This window comes from Biomphalaria glabrata, chromosome 10, assembly GCF_947242115.1.
Source record: "Biomphalaria glabrata chromosome 10, xgBioGlab47.1, whole genome shotgun sequence".
Taxonomy (NCBI): Eukaryota; Metazoa; Mollusca; class Gastropoda; family Planorbidae; genus Biomphalaria; species Biomphalaria glabrata.
The window spans coordinates 23,484,499-23,504,315 of record NC_074720.1 but is presented as its reverse complement, the minus strand read 5'-3'; the positions used below and the strand labels follow the sequence as shown (position 1 = coordinate 23,504,315).

The following is a 19,817-nucleotide window of genomic DNA, read 5'->3' as shown; positions in this document are numbered from 1 at the left end:
TTGTGCTACTGTAACCCATGGGCGTAGCTAGGGCACCCCCCCCCCCCCCGTAGTATAGTGACTGATCTTTTGCTTTAATTTTATTTTAGGTGAAATTTTTATACTAAACCATCCCTTGCCCTAGCACAGCCAAGAGGGTTTAGAGATTGAAAAACCCTACTAGGGGGTTTCGCATTTAAATCCACCTCTTCTATAAAACAAAACAAAAATGCAAACGACTATCCCCAAATTCCAAGAGCACATCTAAGGAAGATTTTGGTTTTAAACCCTTTCTCTAAAATTTACGATAAACCCCTCTTCAAAATAATAAAGCAAATTACAATCTCAAAATGCTATGAGCATAGCCAAAGGGGTTTTAGTTTAAACCCACCGCCAGCGGGGTTTGAAGCTAAAAAAATAAATCTTCAAAATAAATAAAAAAATTCGCTATCAAAATGCTATGAGCGTAGCCAAGCCTATTGGGTGTGTTGAGTTTCAATTTCCCTTCAGAGGGGTTTGATGCTAAAAAAAATACCTCTTCAATATAAAAAAAAAAGCAAATTACTCACTAAAATTCTTTGAGCGTAGCCAAGCCAATGGTGGGTTTTGAGTTTCGACCCCTCTCCTCCAGATGGCTTTTTTAAATGTTTAAAAACCCTCAAGATAGTTTTGAGTTTAAAATCCCACTACAGAGCGTTTTAAGGTTGAAAGCCTCTCTCTTCAATATTATTTCTAAAGCAAACTACAGTCACCAAATTCTATGACCTTAGCTAAAAGTGGTTTAAAATAAAATAAAAAAAAACAACTCCAGATATATTTTAGTTTAAAACCCCCCAACAGATGATTTTGACGATAAAACTTCCCATTTCGATATAACATCTAAAGCAAAATAGTCACCTAATTCCAAGATCGTAGTCAAGGTAAGTTACACCAGTCTACCAGTGGCTGGGCTCCATTAATAAAGTGCAATGAATAGTCATCTGCCGAAATTGAAAAGCACTTAAAGTGGCTCTACAAAGATGGCTAAGACGGATTTTAGGAGTCAGTTATAGAAATCGGGTCTAAATCAAGGAAATCCTATGCCGAAGTAGGAGTCGACCCCTTAGTAAGGTTGTGACAGAGCGTCGCATGAGGTTTGCGGGGCCTGTTCTCCGACAAAATGAATTACGCATAATAAAGTTGCGATGACATCCTAGTACAACTTGGCGCCACACTTTCATGGAGGTCTTTAGAGCAGGTGGGAAGAGGCTTAAGACATTGCCAGTGACAGATTTTTGTGGAAACAGCTTGCCAGCAAATGCGCCGAACGGCGAGGGAGGGTCTAAGTCAGTAAGAATAACACATTAGGTTTTTGAAATAAAACTTTTTAATAGCAAAATAAGGCACTGTAGATACCTCAGAATATGCATTTAGTTGGCTTTCAATACCAGAAATAGTGTTTGGCGGCGGGGCTCCACACCGCGCTGGGGGAGCTCTCGGTGCTCACCCAGACCCTTGCTGGCAAGGGCGAGGATTCTATATTTTTTTCACTAACTCCAGGAAGAACCTATCCATCCATACAAACACATATAGATATAGATATAATTTTTTTCGGGGAGGAGGGTGCGGGAGGGGGGGAGAAACAAATCCCCCCCCCCCCCGAAAAACATCCTGGCTACGCCCATGCTGTAACCTGGTCAATGTACTGTTCTTTATGTGCTCTTCGTGTTACTGTAACTACTGACAAGTGACTGTAACCTAGTCAAAGTCTAAACTAATTAAACTCTAAGATGTTATAACTTCTCTTCGCAAAGATAGTTTTATACTTTAACTCATGAACATACTGTTACGAATCTCACTATCCAGGCTCTCTGCAAACTGCACCTTACACCACCAACTTAAAGAACTTGACAACTCAGGGCTCCAAAGTAACGTAACACTTTAATAGTCGAATAAATAACAGCCAAATACTGTACAATTGGCAACACGTACACTGTACAAATATCTCTCCGATAACACCGTTCCGCCGTATCAACTCTTGCACTGGCCTCTCCGTCTCGTTCCGGGCTTACACTGGGTTCAACAGTTCAGGACTGACTTCACACACTAGGCTCGTTGTGTCGGACTCGATCACAGACCAAGATCAAGATGCCGTTCGCCTCAACTGTACTTGATAGTACTCCGCACTGAACCGTCGTAATGCTCCGTACAGAACCACACCGCTGAACTGTGCTGTAGTCAACCGGACTGTAGTGAACCGGGCTCTGAACCCCTGCCGTGAACCTCCTTTCTGAACCTTGCTGTATTGAGCCCCTTTTCTCAACCGTCTTGACTGCGACACCTCCTCTCTTATATAGGGTCCCTACTGGCCTTCTCGAACCGGACAGAACGCCGCTCGACGTTTCCAGGTGGTCAGATGACTACAACTCTCGTGACGCTCCTGAGCTCGATCCTTCCCGAACCGCCGTGTTGATACTCGTCTCGGCTGACAGTCGTAACTCGTCACGGTTGACCGCTCGTCTAGCGCTGGCCTGGGGCGATTTGCGTCGGCTGACTACACACACACCACTACCCCCATTTGTGCCACCACCAGGTTTATAACAATACTAATTATAATCCATTCATTTCATATTTTAATCAAATTAACATTCAAATTTGTTTTTTCTAAAGCATTTTTCATGTTGACTTGTTGAATTTGAAATGCAAATTTTAAGACATCAAGATCTTGATACCAGTTTTCAATATCCTCACTTCACCATTTAGTACAGAAGCTGATTCAGCTCCAGACGAAATACCTCCAAGCAAATTACGACCTTCCACGGGAGTTTTATGGGTGCCAGAAGCTTAAAAAAACACTTAAGGCTACATTTGTACATTATTGGGGTCTACATAAATCGTGAACTTTGTTTGTTTTTTTGAAAACAAAACAAGTGTAAGAGCTACTCGATGCTGACAGACTGTAATTTGACAGCAGTTACAAGGATAACTAGTTAGCTAGTTACATTAAGTACAACAATACAATCAGATTGTTGTGATGAATTGTTGTTATGTAAAAAGGCGATTACAAATTTTTTTGTAAAATTAGTTTTAGAAATCGCTAAATCTTCTTGTAATTCCTCAATTGGTAGTGTAAAAAAAAAAGATGTAGGCCTACATCATGGGCGTAGCCAGGATTTTTTTTTGGGGGGGGGGGGGGGGTTTGGGGAGGGATTCCCCCCCCCTTCCCAGCGGAAAAAAAATTATATATGTGTGTGTGTACATAATTAATCTTTAGTACATTCTGACCCTTTCGTAACGTTTATTGTTTATTGAGTCCCCGCCCTTGCTATCATGGGGTCTGGGGGAGCTCGCCCAGCTTCGCCCCGCCGTATTGAAAGCCAACAAAGTGCATATTCTGAGGTATCTACAGTGCATTATCTTGCTATTAAAAAGTTTTATTTCAAAAACCTAATGTGCTATTCTTACTGACTTAGACCCTCTCGCGAGTTCGGCGTATTTTCAGGCAAGCTGTTTCCGAAACTCTTATTTTGCGTAATTCATTTTGTCGGAGAACATGCCCCGCAAAACCTCATGAGACGCTCTGTCATAACCTTACTAAGGATTCGACTCCCAGATTTCTTTGATTTAGACCCGATCTCTATGACTGACTCCTACAATCTGTCTTAGCCATCTTTGTTGAGCCATATTTAATGTTTTTCAATTTCGGCAGAAGACTATTCACACTTTATTAATGGAGCCCAAGCCACTGGTAGAAATTTGTAACCTTTCTTGACTACGCTCTTGGAATTACATGCCTGTATTTCGCTTTAGATTTTATATCGAAAAGGAAATTTTTTTTCGTCAAATCATCTGTTGAGGGGTTTTAAACTAAAAAATCTCTGGAGTTTGTTTTTTTTTTAAATTCAAAACCCCATTTAGCTACGATCATAGAATTTGGTGACTGTAGTTTGCTTTAAAATAATATTGAAGAGAGAAGTTTTCAACTCTAAACGCTCTGTAGGGAAATTTTAAACTCAAAACCTTCTGGAGGGGTTTTAAACTTTAAAGAAAAAGCCATCTGGAGGAGGGGATTTAAACTCAAAACCCCTTTGGCTACGCTCATAGATTTTATAGTGTGTAATTTGCTTTTTTTTTTATATTGAAGAGGTACTTTTTAGCTTCAAACCCCAACTGGAGGGGGAGGGGGTTAAACTGAAAACCTCTTTGGCTACGCTCATAGAATTTTGAATGTGTAATTTGCTTTTTTATATTGAAGAGGGGGTTTATTGTAAATTTTGGAGGGGGTTTTAAAATCAAAATCTTCCTTAACTGTGCTGTTTGAATTTGGGGATTGTTGTTTGCATTTTTTTTGTTCTGTTTTATAGAAGAGGGGGATTTAACTGCAAAAACCTCTGGTAGGGGGTTTAAAACTCAAAACCCCCTGTAGGGTTTTTCTAAAACTCAAAGCCCCTGGTCAGGGGTTTTAAACTCAAAACCCCCTGGTAGAGGGATTTGTATCTCAAAACCCCCTCGGCTGTGCTGTGGTAAGTGATGATTTAGTATTAAAATCTCACCTAAAATAAACAAAATGAAAGCAAAAATCAGTCACGTAATTCCGGGGTGGGGGAAGTTGAACCGTCCCCTGGCTACGCCCATGGCCTACATGTTTAATACACTATTTTTATATATTTTCTAAGTTGTAAATACATATTATATAATTGCGGCCCCCCATTTCTAATTTCTTTTTAATGCGGCCTTCAAAAGAAAAAGGTTGCCCACCTCTGCTCTAGATCTAGATCTATGTCTAACTCAAGATCTACTTTATTCTTTAACACATGAACATACAAAATTAAATTTATTCATTTAATTTTAATCAAATATATGTAGGCCAACAAGCAAATGTTTTTATTTGAAAATGAAGGTCACTAGTTCAAATCTCTAATCAATCAAATTTTTTATTTAGCGGCCCCCTAAAGGGGAAAATACGCTATTAGTTTTGTGTGGAATGTCTGTCCGTCCGTCCCGAATAGATCTCGTAAACTAGAAAAGATAGTGAAAATCCGACATATGATATTTTAGACCATTCATAGTTCTGATGCAATTGCTACTTTTTTCTTTTCTGAAAGCGAAATGACTAATTTTTTAAATCACTTACGCAAGCAGTTTTTTCATAAAAATACACCACTTTTACAACTATTCACTATTAATAATAACAAACATGGAGGCGCCTTAGTAGGGGACACATTGGTATATATCATATTTTTTATGTGCAAACGGTTTTAGATTTTTTGTAATTTTTTTTTTTTACATTTGTAAGCCTATTACTAAGTTAAGCAAGTTCTGTTATACTAACTAAACATTTACACACAAAAAAGTCAACTTTTTTTTAAAGACAAAAAATCTAATTAGTATGCATATAAGTTGGACATAATTTAAAACAACAATTAATAAGTAGTTTTTTATATTATCGCGTGAACTTCATCGCTCCACAGTAGCGATAGAACATGACTGAACTAAAGGAAATATTTTTTTTTCTTACGGAAATGCTTTTTCTTGAGGAATCCTTTTACAAAACAATTAGAGCAATTTTACATTTATTGTAAGATATCAGTTAGGCCAGGTTCACATCTAACTTCACATTCACTTATCCTTTGGTCTGTGGACTGCTGGGGCATCACACAAGATCCGTCAACCTTCTTTCTCCATTCTTCTCTGTCATTTGTCTTTGATAGAATTTCATTCTGATGTTCTTACTGAAAATATTGAAACCTGCCTTTTTACCTGCCTGGGTGGACAACTTCGGGGGCCGATTTTGAGTTTCTGTCTCCACACAAACTGTCTTTGTAACCTTGTTTTTTATTTATTTTTCTATTTTTTTTAAAATAGTGTTTTTTGCACATTTTAATTTTAATACTTCGATCTACATACTATTTGATACGGAATTTATTACCTCGATCATAAGACTTAAAAAATACAAATATTTCGATTAAAAGCTGAAAAGTGGAATAATACTTTTATATTGTATGTAGGACTATTTTCTAGGGCGTAGAATGCGTAGTGGGGGAAATAAGTGGTATGGCTAATCGAATTGTTGTGGCAAAACGTGCAATGAGATGTAACAGAGACTAGATGTACAATGAGATGTAACAGACACTAGCCGTGTAATGAGATGTAACAGAGACTAGATGTGCAATGAGATGTAACAGAGACTAGATGTGCAATGAGATGTAACAGAGACTAGCCGTGCAATGAGATGTAACAGAGACTAGCCGTGCAATGAGATGTAACAGAGACTAGCCGTGCAATGAGATGTAACAGACACTAGCCGTGCAATGAGATGTAACAGAGACTAGATGTGCAATGAGATGTAACAGAGACTAGATGTGCAATGAGATGTAACAGAGACTAGCCGTGCAATGAGATGTAACAGAGACTAGATGTGCAATGAGATGTAACAGAGACAAGATGTGCAATGAGATGTAACAGAGACTAGATGTGCAATGAGATGTAACAGAGACTAGCCGTGCAATGAGATGTAACAGACTAGATGTGCAATGAGATGTAACAGAGACTAGATATGCAATGAGATGTAACAGAGACTAGCCGTGCAATGAGATGTAACAGAGACTAGCCGTGCAATGAGATGTAACAGAGACTAGCCGTGCAATGAGATGTAACAGAGACTAGCCGTGCAATGAGATGTAACAGAGACTAGCCGTGAAATGAGATGTAACAGAGACTAGATGTGCAATGAGATGTAACAGAGACTAAATGTGCAATGAGATGTAACAGAGACTAGCCGTGCAATGAGATGTAACAGAGACTAGCCGTGTAATGAGATGTAACAGAGACTAGATGTGCAATGAGATGTAACAGAGACTAGCCGTGCAATGAGATGTAACAGAGACTAGCCGTGCAATGAGATGTAACAGAGACTAGCCGTGCAATGAGATGTAACAGAGACTAGCCGTGCAATGAGATGTAACAGAGACTAGCGAATATTCAAGTGTTTTGAGAGGCAGGGAGAAAAAAAAGAAGGGAGGGGGGGACATAAGTGAGTGTGGTTGGGAGGGGGGACATAAGTGAGTGTGGTTGGGAGGGGGGACATAAGTGAGTGTGGTTGGGAGGGGGGACATAAGTGAGTGTGGTTGGGAGGGGGGGACATAAGTGAGTGTGGTTGGGAGGGGGGACATAAGTGAGTGTGGTTGGGAGGGGGACATAAGTGAGTGTGGTTGGGAGGGGGGACATAAGTGAGTGTGGTTGGGAGGGGGGACATAAGTGAGTGTGGTTGGGAGGGGGGACATAAGTGAGTGTGGTTGGGAGGGGGACATAAGTGAGTGTGGTTGGGAGGGGGGACATAAGTGAGTGTGGTTGGGAGGGGGACATAAGTGAGTGTGGTTGGGAGGGGGGACATAAGTGAGTGTGGTTGGGAGGGGGTGCTTTAAAGCGAACAGTTCCAATTGAACGTAACATCAACTCTAATGTACTGGCCAAAAGTGGGGGCTGGGGGTGTTGAAATGAGGGCAGTTGTATTGAAAGTGTAGAGGATGGGGGGGGGTAAATATGAAGTGAGCATTTGAAGGATGTAATAAGAAAAGGGCCCAGGCCACACAAAGTGGCCAGGAAATAGTTCGATGAAGAGCTGAACATCAAAAGACTAATCAGATAGTGTAACACTAAACCCTAAGGAGGAGAGGCGGGGTGTGGTGGAGAAAAGTGATATTTGAATAGACGGGGCTGGTCCGATTCAACGTAATAGATACTAGAATGAACTGGTCAAACAAATGTTAAAGGGGATGGGAGCGCTTAACGTTATTTCATTTTATTATTATAAGTAAGTTATGCAACGTGAGTCTCCATGACAAAGTGAACGAGCCTGGGAACAAATCAACGGCAAATAATGCTACTAGAAGTATAACATAAAAAGATCCCAGTTTTTGTGTAAACTACTCCAATGTAAAAGCCCTTGAACCATCTATGTGAATGAAGTGGCCTTGAAAGCAAACAACGTTTGTTCCTTTAATCAGCACAATTTTATCCATCACATTAAAGTGTGAGAACATGGAGGACCTTTTGACAAACCTAATCCAATAAAAGCGTAGGAAACATAGACACACACATATATATATATATATTATATCTATTTTTATAGCTGGGAATTGGAAACAAATTCTTATCCGTGATTGATCGATTCACAGACCTATATATATATATATATATATATATATATATATATATATATATATATATATATATATATATATATATATATATATATATATATATATATATATGTATATATATATATATATATATATATATATATATATATATATATATATATATTTATGTACGTAACTCTTTTTCAAGCTCTAAGGGAAGTCACCCTAATCAATCTTTTCTGTCTTAGAACAGAACATGTTTTAGTTTTCAAAGTTTAGAAATAATGCAAAATCATTTCTCTGATTTTCTTTAGAATGGGCTATTAATCACAGAACTATATATTCACGCAAATATATGAAACAAAGCCATTTCCTGTTAGTTTCCATTGAATGAATATGTTTCAAAAATCCTAGATCGAAATAATTCATGTCTATTGATTTTAATCATCTTATGTACATTTAAATAGATTGATTACCTTGATCTTTCTAGATTATGTATCTAAAAATTGCAATATAATAATTATGAGACAAGAGTACTCTTATTTTTTATGTATGGTTTAATTAGTAGATTTATATCTAAAAATTAAATGATATGTTACATAGGTTAGGGTTGAAAAACAAACTTTACCTCTTAGAACTACTTTACAAAACAACGCCTTGTTTCAACTTAAAAACAAATTGTCACGACATTTTGTGTAGTGTTAAAAGATCTCCATGTCCAGTCTAGATCTAATATATTTAGGTTTATTGCAGGGAAGTTTTACATTCAATGCTGGGCAATCCAAGTGGCTCGTGGAATAATTTCTTTCTTTGACATCATCACTGATTTCTCCACATTGCACCCTTTGCGAAAAAAGTTGTATGACTTCACTTCGTTCTCAGACATTCGAAGCTGTTGGTCCATTAGTAGATTCAAGATTCAAACATTAAATGTAGATTTTGTTTATTGAAACATTAAATGTAAAGTTTGATTATTCAGTTATTAAATGTAGAGTTTGTTTATTGAAACATCAATAAATGTAGAGTTTGTTTATTGAAACATCAATAAATGTAGAGTTTGTTTATTCAAACATTAAATGTAGAGTTTGTTTATTCAAACATTAAATGTAGAGTTTGTTTATTCAGACATTAAATGTTCGTGGGAAATCATGACTTTATTGTCTACTTCTTTCCTTTGTAAACATTTGTACCACAAAAACACACAGCACACAAAAATTGTGTCGAACAGTACAGTAGCATCAAGAAAAAACAAACTTGAGCCAGATCTAGTCGGACAGATGTGTAAGTACGCTCCTACAAAGTCTTACAAAAACATAGTCATTAGTAAGATAATAAGATCATAAAAACATGAGGCACTACATCTAGTGTCATGTCAAATATTAGAATCTCGTAATCAAATGGGATAAACATAATCTCATTTTGTTATGTAAAACGTCAGAATCTCATTTTGTTATGAAGATCAAAGTCATCAGGAGTTTCATACGGGCCTTATGTTCTCAGGAATCTCAAAATACAATTGAATATACTAACCATCTATGTCACTTGAGACACTTAAAAGTTTATTATAAATATTATATCAGTAAGATATTGTTTTTATGTATTTGTATTGTAATGTATTTTTCTTTAAAAATAGATTTGTCAGATTGTTCAGACTGTCAGTTTAATATAACTGATAATGCTAGTTTACTAAAGTAGATAGTGTCAGTTTATTATAGCAGATTGTGTCAGTTCGCTATAGTTGATAATGTCAGTTCAATAAAGTAATCAAGTCACAAAGTTCAATGTAGTTATACAATACAGTTGAACGGGTCAGAGAGTTGGAGAGTAGTTCAAAGAACAAATACATTTCTAGTTATGATGTTACTAACACTAAAAATGATTACAATTGTCAATTCGTATTTTATAAAATTTGGCATGTTTTACTTTTTCTGTCTGCTCTATGCTTGTCAGAACATGATCCAGAAATGCATCCAAATTCATTTTTGATCACTATTGTCCCATTCGAGACAGCATGTTTACCTGGCATGAATTTGTCCAACTCATGGGGCAATGGGGCCACTTTGTGACTTCCGTTTCCAGGAAGTGTATCTTTGTTCAGACGTCCGTCAGTGTTATTGAGTGTATACTCTAGTGGTGCCTGGGAGGTAACCGATGCAGCTCTGCTATCTAACGCTATAATAGAATCGGTGTCGATGTTTTTCGAGTGGTAAGTGGAGGCAGCCTCCGGAGTAGACTGCTTGCTGCTGGAGTTTTTCTGCTTTTCATTTGAGAACCTTTGAGGCGAAGAACCAACATAATGAAGAGTCATGGCGGCATCTTTTTCTTTTGATGTAGTGACGTTTTTAGCAGCAACGTGACTTGGGCTGAGTCCCACTACGTTGTTGTAATGGGCTTCTGTCACAGATATCCCAGAGTCACGTGACTCAGGGATGGAAGGTGTATAGGAGTACTGTAGTGCACTCTCCAGTTGAATGTCTTTCTGACCTTTGCTTAATGATAACCTTGGGCTATTGAGTTGACCACCAGATGGACCAGTAGTTGCGGTTTGATTTTTGTAATTATTTTTGCTAGGATATTTCAAGTTTTCAAAAACAGAAGAGTAAGTGATATCTATAGAACCTTTGAATTGATTTTTGTTGTCAGGTTTCTTCAAAGATTCAGACGTTGAGGAGGCAGAGAAAAATCCCATTGCAAAGGGACAACCAGATGGCCCTGACCTAGAATTCCTGGGTGATGTTGTGGCACCAAGTTTCAAGAGGTCAGCATCAGCTGAAAGTTTTCTGCCTGTTGGACTGTCTCTGTCTTCAAAGTCTCGGTAAGACACTGGAGAGTAGGGGTGAGGAGAGACAGAATAGTGTTGGTCAGCATTTAAACGGCTGTTGTTGCTGTCCACGTGCTCTTCTAAGTTCCTTTTCATGACTTCTTCTTTCATGATTGTAAGAAATGGACACTGGGAAAGTTCTTTCTCAGACAGTTCTCTTTTTCCTAATAACCAATACGTTTTCATTTGACCTTTGCCCTGAAATGAAATATAAAATGTAACGTTCGTTTTGGATTAAAACAAGAACTTTTTCTTAGTCAAAAATGAATCTCAAACAATCTTAAGGACTATATGCATATAATAATTTTGATTCAGGTTATTAAAAAAAAACATCGTATTTTGTCAAGTGCCACACAGTCAGTCGTCATGTTTTACTTTGTGAGGTGGCGCTCGGGTGGAGAAAGTCGTTAGGGAAACAAAATAGAACCCCCGTTTGGGTGAACTGGTGGTGATGGAAGCCCCAACAAACATATCAATATCCACACGCCATTCCTCAAGGGACCGTTCTAACGTCGAACTCTGGCACGGATTATATTGATATGGCTCCATTTTGTCTCGGAAGGCAATGGATGCGCCCAGATGACTCACTGGTTTTGGTTTCGTCTAGAGACGGGGAGAATCTGGTGTGGCTGATGAAGCCAATTCTAGAACGGCAGACTTTGCCACAATTCGTGCATGTGTATGCATCTGATTGAGGGCTAGCGGACAGGGCAGCTTTCTTTTTTTTTCCTCTTGATTAATTAAGGCCGCTTCGTTTCTTTTGCTCTCAGCGAGGATCGTCCCAGCAGGCACAGCCTGTCTCCATGCACTCCGGTCTTTGGCTATTTCTTTCAACATACTTTCGTTGATGTCTGTGGCTCTCATGTCTCGCTTGGAGACATCTCTATAGGTTAGTCTTTGGTGGCCCTTGGGTCTGACTCCCTCCACAAGCTCAGCATATAAGATATCTTTCGGAATTCTACCATCTTGCATGCGGGTGACATGACCAGCTTTGACTGCCATTAAGAAGAGTGCTCACAACAAGGATTTTGGTTGCTGTGGTCAATTTTGGCATTTTCCCAGACGCGCTTGGAAAGTTATACCAATGTTGTAGTAGGTTTACCTATCCTTTTTGTCAGCTCGATGTCTAAATCTAGGTTATTGGCAATTGTTGATCCCAAGTAGGTAAATTCCTGCACCACCGTAAGAGTGTATATAATGTACATAGAAAGAATATAGGCCATTTGGAAAGATATATAGAAAATATGGGCTCGGCCTTAAGCTTGCTTCTGTATAGCCAGAGTCTTAGTTTATCATTCATTATATGCACACTATACTGACCTTGACATCAATAGAGCCTCTGTTTTCGACCACATAAGGATAACTCTCCAATTCTCTTCTAGTTGTTTCACTGATATGAATTTTCATTGCCTGTTTAGAAAAGATTCCTCTGTAAACAATGCATACATAAAACAACAGCAACAAATACTTTACTTCTATTGAGATTCTATTGGCTGGAGCAATCAATCAAAACAACAACAGATCCAGAATAGTCGCATCCTTAACCAGGTCTTTCATCTCCACGAGCTATAAATAACTGGGGGAGGGGAGAGGCATGGATACGGTGCTTCACTAGATTAAAACCCATAGGCAGTCTTTGGTAAGCTAAAAGGTGGTCGACGTAACAGAGGCGCCCCAAGGAAACGCTTTAAAGACCAGCTGAGGCGTCAACGTTCCTTAGCTGACATAGAAGAGAGCACCTGGTTGCATGCGGCCTCAGAACGAGACAGCTGGAGGTCACTCGGAAAGGCCGCGGAATACACATTTGAGATCAAAAGAAAATCCGCTGCCGACGACAGACGCAGACTTATAACTGGCGACAAAAAAAAAGGAAGAAAGTATCTCATCGAAAACAAAACTTTTATTGAGTGAAATTGCATCAATTATTGTGAATCAATCATGTAATTATATTTTACTCAATCTAGAATAACAAGAATAAATATGCGCGCTTGGAAATATTGATTTCAATTGTTTTTGATTAGTGCAACCAGGGCCGCCGCTGCCTATTGTGCAATGTATGCATTGCACGCAGGAGGGCCGATTTTAGGGGGCGCCAAATTATTATTCCAAAGTTACTTTTTTTTAAAAATGTAGTGAAATTAAAAAAAAATTTAAAAAATATTATATATATAAATTCTAATTTTTCCATTATCCTTTTGAAAATATAAATGATATTCGTACATAAGAAATTATTTTGGAAACTAGAACAAAAAAATAGAGCAGCGTGCGAGAGATTCCCACGGCCTACTCATTTCTGGCCCTGTAAGTACATCTATTAACGGTAATTAGAAAGTTAATTTTAAAAACATTTTTACTTGGGGGAGGGCGCTAGTTCCTCTCATGTGGAGGGGGAGGGCGCAACGTCCTGACAAAAAAGGGGTGTTATTGTGTGTGTGTGTTTTTTAAGCGCGGTGAGAAGAGGTTAAGGAATTGATTGGTGATTACGCTGCGACAATGATGAAATTAACGTATTTAGTTTAAATGTGAGACGATCTTAAGACATGAAAAAGGAAAGATTTTTGTTGTAAGGCAGATTTTAAATCAGTTTATTTCATTACTATTAGATCTAGATCTCGTCTTAAGGAAGCCATACAAAAAAATAGCAAGAGACCGTGGAGAGTGGCGTGTTTTCACGGAGGCCCTATGTTTTATGAGGAACTCAAAGGAAAGATTTTAGATGATGATGATATTGAGATTTTGTTCACAAAGAAGTTTGTTCAAGTTATTTAAAGTTTATTTATTAAATGATATAAAACGCCTTCATCGGTTCAATTGTAAAAGTAGCTGCTTGAAGCTACAAACCAACAACCGACCAACAAAAATGGAGGGGGGCGAAAAAAAAAGGTTCAGACCCCTTGCCGACTTGAGCGGAAACCTGCCGCCTCTTCAATTCTATCTCCAGGAAACCTGCCGCCTCTTCAATTATATCTCCAGGAAACCTGCCGCCTCTTCAATTCTATCTCCAGGAAACCTGCCGCCTCTTCAATTCTATCTCCAGGAAACCTGCCGCCTCTTCAATTCTATCTCCAGGAAGAACTTTTTACAACGCTTACAAATTATGTAGACAACACAATTCCCCCCCCCCCAAAAAAAAAACAACAAAAAAACAACATTTTAGAGAACTTTCATGACGTCACTTTGGATTCTCTCTCTCTCTCTGTTCAATGACTAGACATGAGGACTACGTTTTCTTTTCTTCAGTCACGGAGCACACACTGTGAAAGCATCGCTCCTATGGGCTCCCGCTACTAAAGGGGGCTCGAACAAAAATGTCGTTATCTAGGGAGTCGACACCAGGGAATATGAGAAACACTGCCTTACTATGTTTTATATGAAGTCATTGTGTAAGTGAATTATTCTTTGGATTATTTATTTTGTATTAGACTCAAGAAAAATTCAGCGGTGAGTTGCTTCAATTGTTGGATAAATGTGTAGACACCTCTGAATCTGCGTATGTCAGATGATTGTGGATAGAATGCAAGTCTCTCCGAATGCCATCATGATAAAATGATTATGAAAGTATATGGAATGTTGAAAACGTTCCGCTGTCAATGGCTTTTGTATTTCGAGCTTTTTTTTTTCGGATTTTGCTTTAACTTACAATAGTAAACAAGTGAACATCTCCACGTCCAGACAATATAACACTGTTGAGCTGTCAAAGTGATCGAGAAATTGTATACAGATCATGAACATTTACTCTGTTCATTGTAATATACCCGCCCAGCTCATCAATTATAATCGTCTCAAATACAGGAGCATAAGCGAGTAGTCAGAATAAGATACGTGTTTTTTTATGTTCATCACAAAGACCCAAAATGGCTGACATTTGAAGGCACCTAGGCCTATAGTGTTCCTAGTGCGTGCTTCATAGTTGTACTTGAAGGGAGACAACAACTGTGCGAGGATGAAAGGAAATATTGGAATGGTCTACAGATAATACATTGAAATCAAAGGGCACTTTTGGAACTGTGTCCAGCTCAGTCTTAATAGAAACTTTTTTGTACTGAAAAACAAATGAGGGGGGAGGGCGGACTTTTTAAATTTTGTACGCCAGAGGCCACAACCCTAGCGGCGGCCCTGAGTGCAACTTTCATGCTCAGTGCGCTATTGTCCAATCACTTTTGTGGACCAGTTGGGGCGGGGTAGGATGGGGTATCTCGGAGAAGTTTTCCGCGCTGCGTTTTCAAAAGGAATAAAAAAAAAGTTGCTCGAATCTGAATTTGAATTTGAGATATCGAGCCTCCATAATGGAAGGCTGCCGTGCTAACCACGGAGCCATTGAAGCACTTTAAAAAATAGATTTTATAAACTACGAGCAGATGTAGCCGTGGTCCGCTACAACGACAAGACAAAAGTAAGTTTTTAACACTAAGACAGAAAGTGTTCACCATACTTCTCCGCTTGTCTCCATTCTGGATGCGGTGTTGACGGTGTCACCAAACAAACAATATCTGGGCATTTTTATTCCCACAACTCCAGCGACAGTGGTTCCAGTGTGAATACCTTCAGGAAATGTCAGTAGAAGTTCAAGCCAAATCTAAAGCTACATTAACTAGGTCATTAGTCATGACATCTAAAGCATGGTCTACTTGAGCTTTTGGTATAGAACTTATGCTATGAACAATCTTAAAGAATTTCCTATAATCTAGGATATAAATATATACTGGCCTATCTTGTTTTAGTGACTGAACAAATATATGGCATAAATATTCTGATAATTGTAACGACTATACTAAAATGTATTCAATGGGATAGACTTCATACCTATTCTAATTTTCATGGTTTCATTGTTCGATGGATTCAGCAAGTTGTTCATGGATGATCTCATGTCTAGAGCCATGTCACACATATGTAGAGCATGGTATTTGGTCACAGTTGGAGCCCCGGACACAGCCATGTAAGCGTCACCTATAGTCTCCACCTGGGAAAAGTTTAAGTTCCTTTTTTTTGTTTAGGGTGTTGTATTTTGAACGATGGACGAACTATATAAATATATAGTGCATTTTTTTGTAATAAAATAGGTGCCGGTACTCAGTGATGGATTGCCTAACTTTTAACTACTATTAAATTACTAATAAACGTTGAAATACAAGAATGTAATAATGTTTTCCCCACTCTTACAAGGTTATCGTACCGATGTAGGCCTATATATATATATATAAATGTTGTAAACTAAAAAGGTTATTAGAATTATGAATAGAGACGACCACATGTGGTATAGTGTATCTATACAAAGTTGATCCAATAGAACCGACCTTGGTATTTTAAAACAGTATTTGTACAATAAGTCTATTCAAGTCAGAACTTCATGGGACCTGGCGTCTGGTCGGAAGATGAAACCTGAACACGGATTTTAAAAAAATCCGGCTCAAACGATTTTCCTAGAAATTTAACTCTATACTACAGGGTGAAAACCCTAGTTTGACCGTTATATTTTTTCCAATTAAAAATAAATACCTTTAAATTTGACTATAAAACACAGAATTAAAAAAATACTTAAAAAAAAACAAACAAAGCTTAAATTAAGCGTAGTTGTATCAATTAGTTTGAATCAGCCATGTAATTAAATTTCAAGTGTGATTAGAAATATTTTTACCAATTGTTTGTGTTTAGCGAAATTTTAGCTTTCTTAATACGCTATGATTCACTTGTCTGAACCAGTTGGGAAAGGGGTGGGGAAGGGGGAGTATCTGCGTGAACATTACCGTGATCGCTTTTTAAATGCATTTACAAACAAAAATAATTGATAAAAGTTGAACGACCTGAATTCGAACTCGAGGACTCTAGCATCCTGAAGCCACTGTACCAGAGAAGTGCTTATGAAAATGGAAGGTTTTTAAAGATTTATGTATTGCTAGTTTCAAACTTAAAAGCAAAGTATAATGGGGACTAATTCAGCGTATACTACCACATCAGTCAAGTACAATTTCTTTCAATTGTTGACACCAAACGAAATAATTAATTACCAATAGTTAATAAACTATAGAGTTAATTTTCAAAATTGATTCTTGTTTTCTCAGGTAAAAGAAATAATTGTGCAGAATGTCAGCATGCTCCGTGATAGAAGTAAGAAAACAAACGTGTACACTATTTGTACTATTCAGACAGAGTGAGTTGATATAAACTTTGTAAGTGTAGTCAGCCGTAGTGTATTGATAACTGAGTAGTTTATTCAATTTACAGTTGCCTTCAGTTTATTGATAGATTATCTAAACTTTGCTTATATTTTACGTAAATCTAATATAGATTACATCTACATTCTAAATTTAGATCTAGTCTAGATCTTGAGAATTCTAAATCAGAAGTGGATCTAGATCTCGTTCTAGATGTGTTGTACACATGGCGCTCTGGCTCAATTGGTACGTCTTTGGGACATGGATCTCTGACTCAATTGGTACTCCTTGGGACATGGAGCTCTGGCTCAATTGGTATGTCCTTGGGACATGGATCTCTGGCTCAATTGGTACGTCTTTGGGACATGGATCTCTGGCTCAATTGGTACGTCGTTGGGACATGGATCTCTGGCTCAATTGGTACTCCTTGGGACATGGATCTCTGGCTAATTTGGTACTCCTTGGGACATGGATCTCTGGTTCAATTGGTACGTCTTTGGAACATGGATCTCTGGCTCAATTGGTACTCCTTGGGACATGGATCTCTGGCTCAATTGGTACGTCCTTTGGACATGGAGCTCTTGCTAAATTGGTACGTCCTTGGGACATGGAGCTCTTGCTCAATTGGTACGTCCTTGAGACATGGATCTCTGGCTCAATTGGTACGTCTTTGGGACATGGATCTCTGGCTCAATTGGTACGTCCTTTGGACATGGAGCTCTTGCTCAATTGGTACGTCCTTGGGACATGGAGCTCTTGCTCAATTGGTACGTCCTTGTTACATGCAGCTCTGGCTCAATTGGTACTCCTTGGGACATGGATCTCTGGCTCAATTGGTATGTCCTTGGGACATGGATCTCTGGCTCAATTGGTATGTCCTTGGGACATGGAGCTCTGGCTCAATTGGTACTCCTTGGGACATGGATCTCTGGCTCAACTGGTACTCCTTGGGACATGGATCTCTGGCTCAATTTGTACTCCTTGGGACATGGATCTCTGGCTCAATTGGTATGTCCTTGGGACATGGATCTCTGGCTCAATTGGTATGTCCTTGGGACATGGAGCTCTGGCTCAATTGGTACTCCTTGGGACATGGATCTCTGGCTCAATTGGTACTCCTTGGGACATGGATCTTTGGCTCAATTGGTACGTCCTTGGGACATGGAGCTCTGGCTCAATTGGTACGTCTTTGGGACATGGATCTCACGGTGCAAAAAAAATGTGTTTTTTAAACTATTGTTTTATTTCAAGTTGTATAATGGAGATATTGTCTTAAAAAAAATGGATTTTTTAAATGTATTTCTTCTTTGTTTCATTTATGTAAAAATATATTTCATTAATGAATGAAGTTTCTAACAAATTATTATTTGATTTGATTCTCAATTAGTTGATCAAAACAATTACTATTTATTAATTCAGTTCTCAGTCAGTTGATAAAAATCTTAGACATTGACCACTTATCAACTGATTACCTTATAGACACTGTGGTTCTCACTCAGTTGGTCAAACTGTGTGTACATTGCATTCAACATGGAGACGACTTCCATCGGAGTGATCTGACTACAGATTGTGGTGAAGCCAACCACGTCACTAAATAAAATAGTGACATTTTCAAATACCTGAAAATACAAGAGAAAAAATATGAAAGTATCTCGGAACATCTTACCTGTGTCAAGAGGTATCTCGGAACATCTTACCTGTGTCAAGAGGCATCTAGGAACATCTTACCTGTGTCAGGAGGAATCAAGGAACATCTTACCTGTGTCAAGAGGCAGTGGCGTCACTTGGGTGGGTGTCACCCGGTGCGTTCAGCTCAGGGTGTCACTCACAGCCCCCCCTTTTTTTTCGTTTGTTTGTTGCGATGTAATAATTATAGTTTATAATTACTTACGCTATTTGATTGTTCAACAACTATAAAATGAGTGTCTATGAAATTTTAAAATTCAGTTGTTGATTACAATGTTCAATGGGTTTACGTAGTCATGTGAAACTCTGCACTCATCCTTAATCTTTGGAATCGAAGACATTACCATTAATCTATAGTTCAATTTTGCAACAATGCAATCATAAGTAAATTACACTATTTTTTTGGACTTTAAACTTTAAAACTTATCATTAACCTTATCAGAACCAATGCCTTTAACAATTTCAATTTTAATAAAATTACCCGTTGTGAAAGTGTCGTCCTATGTCTCAAAAGTTCTTAATTTTATTTTTTAAAATCCTTTTTCACATGAGACACCATAGAATGCCATGAGACACCAGAGAATGCCATGAGACACCAGAGAATGCCATGAGACACCAGAGAATGCCATGAGACACCAGAGAATACCATGAGACACCATAGAATGCCATGAGACACCATAGAATGCCATGAGACACCATAGAATGCCATGAGACACCAGAGAATGCCATGAGACACCATAGAATGCCATGAGACACCATAGAATGCCATGAGACACCAGAGAATGCCATGAGACACCAGAGAATGCCATGAGACACCAGAGAATGCCATGAGACACCAGAGAATGCCATGAGACACCAGAGAATGCCATGAGACACCAGAGAATGCCATGAGACACCAGAGAATGCCATGAGACACCATAGAATGCCATGAGACACCAGAGAATGCCATGAGACACCATAGAATGCCATGAGACACCAGAGAATGCCATGAGACACCAGAGAATGCCATGAGACATCAGAGAATGCCATGAGACACCAGAGAATGCCATGAGACACCAG

The 19,817-nt window shown here is 38.5% G+C and overlaps 1 protein-coding gene across 4 annotated transcripts in view; it reads right to left on the bottom strand.

The window, feature by feature from the left end:
- Positions 1-9,171: 9,171 nt before the first annotated feature.
- LOC106053278 (soluble guanylate cyclase 88E-like) overlaps positions 9,172-19,817 on the bottom strand; it is a 133,734-nt gene continuing 123,088 nt past the window's right edge. For all 4 annotated transcript variants that reach the window (XM_056044201.1, XM_056044202.1, XM_056044200.1 and 1 more), the window contains 5 exons: positions 18,545-18,691; positions 15,724-15,880; positions 15,353-15,462; positions 12,241-12,330; positions 9,172-11,118 (listed from right to left, as the gene is read on the bottom strand). In XM_056044201.1, coding sequence (XP_055900176.1) covers positions 10,000-11,118; positions 12,241-12,330; positions 15,353-15,462; positions 15,724-15,880; positions 18,545-18,691 — 1,623 coding nt within the window. In that variant the 3' untranslated portion in view covers positions 9,172-9,999. The remainder of the gene's footprint in view (positions 11,119-12,240; positions 12,331-15,352; positions 15,463-15,723; positions 15,881-18,544; positions 18,692-19,817) is intronic.